This window comes from Egretta garzetta, unplaced genomic scaffold (assembly GCF_000687185.1).
Source record: "Egretta garzetta isolate BGI_Z169 unplaced genomic scaffold, ASM68718v1 scaffold367, whole genome shotgun sequence".
Classification (NCBI taxonomy): Eukaryota; Metazoa; Chordata; class Aves; order Pelecaniformes; family Ardeidae; genus Egretta; species Egretta garzetta.
Genome location: NW_009260192.1, coordinates 2,553,709 through 2,557,007, shown reverse-complemented (window position 1 = coordinate 2,557,007; position 3,299 = coordinate 2,553,709). Strand labels below are relative to the sequence as shown.

At 40.8% G+C, this 3,299-nt stretch overlaps 1 protein-coding gene across 16 annotated transcripts in view; it reads right to left on the bottom strand.

Moving 5' to 3' along the window:
* Positions 1-443: 443 nt before the first annotated feature.
* The window catches only part of BBX (BBX high mobility group box domain containing), a 141,403-nt gene continuing 138,547 nt past the window's right edge, over positions 444-3,299 (bottom strand). For all 16 annotated transcript variants that reach the window (XM_035897564.1, XM_035897572.1, XM_035897569.1 and 13 more), the window contains one exon: positions 444-2,021. In XM_035897564.1, coding sequence (XP_035753457.1) covers positions 1,934-2,021 — 88 coding nt within the window. In that variant the 3' untranslated portion in view covers positions 444-1,933. The remainder of the gene's footprint in view (positions 2,022-3,299) is intronic.

The window sequence follows — 3,299 nt, the reverse complement described above, 5'->3', positions numbered from 1 at the left end:
AATACTGCCATAGGCTGCAATGGCATTCTAGGGGCTCTTAGTCGTATCTTCACCTGAATTTTTAAAAAGCCTTTTCAGTGACTCATTGGCTCGTCAATTTTGTTGTTCTGTTGTTGTTGTTGTTCCCTTCTTCCAACACACGTATCCTCCATGGTGCTTTCAGTGACACTTCCCCAGCTACCTGCCTTCTGTCAGACCTTCCATCCTTTGTTACAACTCGTGTGGTACGTTGTGTATTGTTTCCCGACACTGAACCAAAGATTTTCACTTAACTACAACAATGAAAGGCTAAACCTAGCAAGCATTAATAGAGTTACTGTCCATATGGCTATTACATCAAATTAGTTACAAAATAACCCCAAAACACATTATCAATTCAGTCAAGTATAAATAAGAATGCCTGATAGAATGATGTAAACTCGCATCATTTAAAGACTTAATTCAAAGAACTTCAAACTCAATCTAATACTATCAAAAGTTCAGCCAGTATGACGAAGACTAATAGAAAATTATTGCTGGAGTCCAATTTGGTAAATTGTTGTGCTACAATGCAAAAAGTAGGGAAACATCTTGTGCTATAGAAGAAGTACCCTGTTGAATTTGTAGCTTTAGATCAATTACTAGTGATCGTTTTGCATCTGTTGGTAGGAATCAATGCTTGGTTATACAATAGTGTAAGTCAAGATAGCGAAGATAGCAGGCCAAGTGATACACTTGGCCTGCTTTTGGGATGTATTTATGAGAGCAAAACACAAAAATTCAACATAAGCAAAGACAGAAACTGGCAGATGGATCTGTTTGGTAGTCTGAATTCAGTCAAACGTTACTCTTCGGTTGTAGTTTACCTGTATACAACTTGCCACTTCACCAACACAAACTGTAATTGGCCCTGTACGCAAACTCTGAAAGCCGATTTGGACTGTGCATAGTAACTACAACAATGCCAGTGTCTGTAAAATGTATGTGTTTCGGTGTGCATGTATATCGAAAAGTCACGGTTTTAGGTTTTTCAGAACGGTGAAATAATACTAAGGTCACTTTTGAAAAACGCATTTGCAGTACTTTTTGTTTACAGCAAAGTTTCACCAAGTTGCTCAGATATCTATGCAAAAATAAAGGAACCCTCCAAGGCATGAAAGACAAGTCAATTATCTGCAGTATTTTCTTTTCCATACACCACTCCTTTTTCTAATGCACATCATCCTGGTTATTCAAAGCTAAATTAAAAAGAAACAAACCCAAACATAGCCTGTCAGAATTTTTGCCAGTAAACTCTACCACTCTGGTGGCAAATATAAAAGTGCAGAACATCTGGACCACATGGCTGCCCAAACACCGCTAACAATGGTACATCTGTCCAGGCTGCCTTGAGTTCTCTGGAACAGGTTTTAAATTCATTCTACAATATAAACGTAGGCATAACCTATTAATATAAACCATCTTAGAACTTAAATCTTCATGTACAAAAATGACTAAGAATATCTAATAATAACTAGTGCAGTGCGTCAGTGTTTTTGTTGTTGTTGGTTTTTTTTTTCTTTTTCATTTAGAATAACTAGGTATTATACGAAACTAGTTGCCATACTCTCTGGTTGGTAAAAGAGATGCTGTGTGAGCTAACAGTAAAGGCAGCCTTTTTCACACCAACCACCTATTTACTGTTTAAAAGCCTTCAATAGAAAGCAAGCTCTGGGATCATTCCATTTCTGTTCATTAGTAGACAATTAATATCACCCTCCTACATACTGGGTTCCGATTTGAGGACCTGGCCCAAGTTGCTAACGTCTGGCTTCCAGTGAATTCTGGGCCACTCAGAGCAATAAGCACTTGCTTGCAGTCTATAGTTTCCATCATATGGACTGACTAGCTTCCCTTGGTAAAGACAAGGCTAGGATATTAGGTAAAGCACAATGTTTTACAATAAAGTGGAGCTTCACTGGTCAGCGCAGGAAATAAGCACTGGAGCCTGAGACATTTCATTTGGCTGTCCGTCATGTGGGAGAGGTGTGGCCCTCTGACTTCTGCAAAAGAAGAAAAGAAAAGCCACCCATCATTATTTGGAGCGTGGGAAGTGCTTTTATCAGACCAGAAAGGATGGAAAGCGGCGTGTGATAGGGTTTAACATCCAACATTGCAGCACCGTGACTCCCTGCTGCTACGGATGCTCACATACCACTGTTACACCCTCTTTTTAGAGGTATTCCTGCAGTAGTAGCACAATATCCTGAGGACAACCTGCAACACAGTGCAAAGTCAGGCGAAACCAAGACGTGATGTTCTTGGACTACACAAAACAAAACGCGTGGCTGAAGGTAAGTTAAGAGCGCACAAGTGCTGCTACTCATTTTGTTAAGGGAGTGGCTTCAGCCCTCAGAAGCAGAGAGTACAGCTCGTGGGTGGCAGAAGAAGGTAAATGCACAGAGGCCTCTATCATGTTAATGCGAGTCAAAAGCCAGCTTTTAAGCAATATGGAAATATACTCCTCAGCAGAGTTGCACATTGGGATTACTCCAGGTTTCATGACTTAACACTTCATCAGCCTAGCACAACATCTCTTTCATTACTACAGCAGCATTAATTTACAAATGATCCCCTGGCACGGGGTATCATAAAAATAAACTGCGCCAGAATTATGTGCTGGAAATCAACATCAATCATTGTAGCAGATGGACTTGGGAGAGCTCCTTTGCAGCTTGCCTTTTAAAATACATACACAAGGCACGTCACCGCCCGTTATCTAATCTCACAAGTCAGGTTCTATTTTTGTTACTGTATGTGTCGTTTGCAGCAATGAAAATCTGGGGCCCACTTCTTATTTACACAAGGGCCACTTTACCTCACCCTGGCACACCTAAGACCCCAGCACAAATGGAGGTACCAACGTGCTTTGCACAACTGGAGTGTGGTGAAATGGCCTTGGCACCAAATGCAGCTCAGGCTCACAGCACTTAACCAGGGCATGCACAAGGTAAATAAAGTTAAACAGAAGCCTTCAAATGAAAACCACGCTGCCACTTCCAGGGAAGCTCTGATTACAGTTAAAAAGGAGTTTGGCTTCCATGGCCCAAGGCTCTGAAATTATTTAATCATTGAATTCAGACACTGAAGAAATGCGTCAAGCAAACCTCTAATGCTGTTCTTCTCATTTCCAGCTATTTGCAAATAAAGAAGCGAGTTGCAAAAGATAACAAACAGTCAACAGAGTAGAAAACATTGAAGCATCTAGCTCATCAGATTTAGGCTGCTGGTTTGACTTCCGTTTGCCAAGTCTGCGAGAGAGATGGCTAAGTTTCTACTGG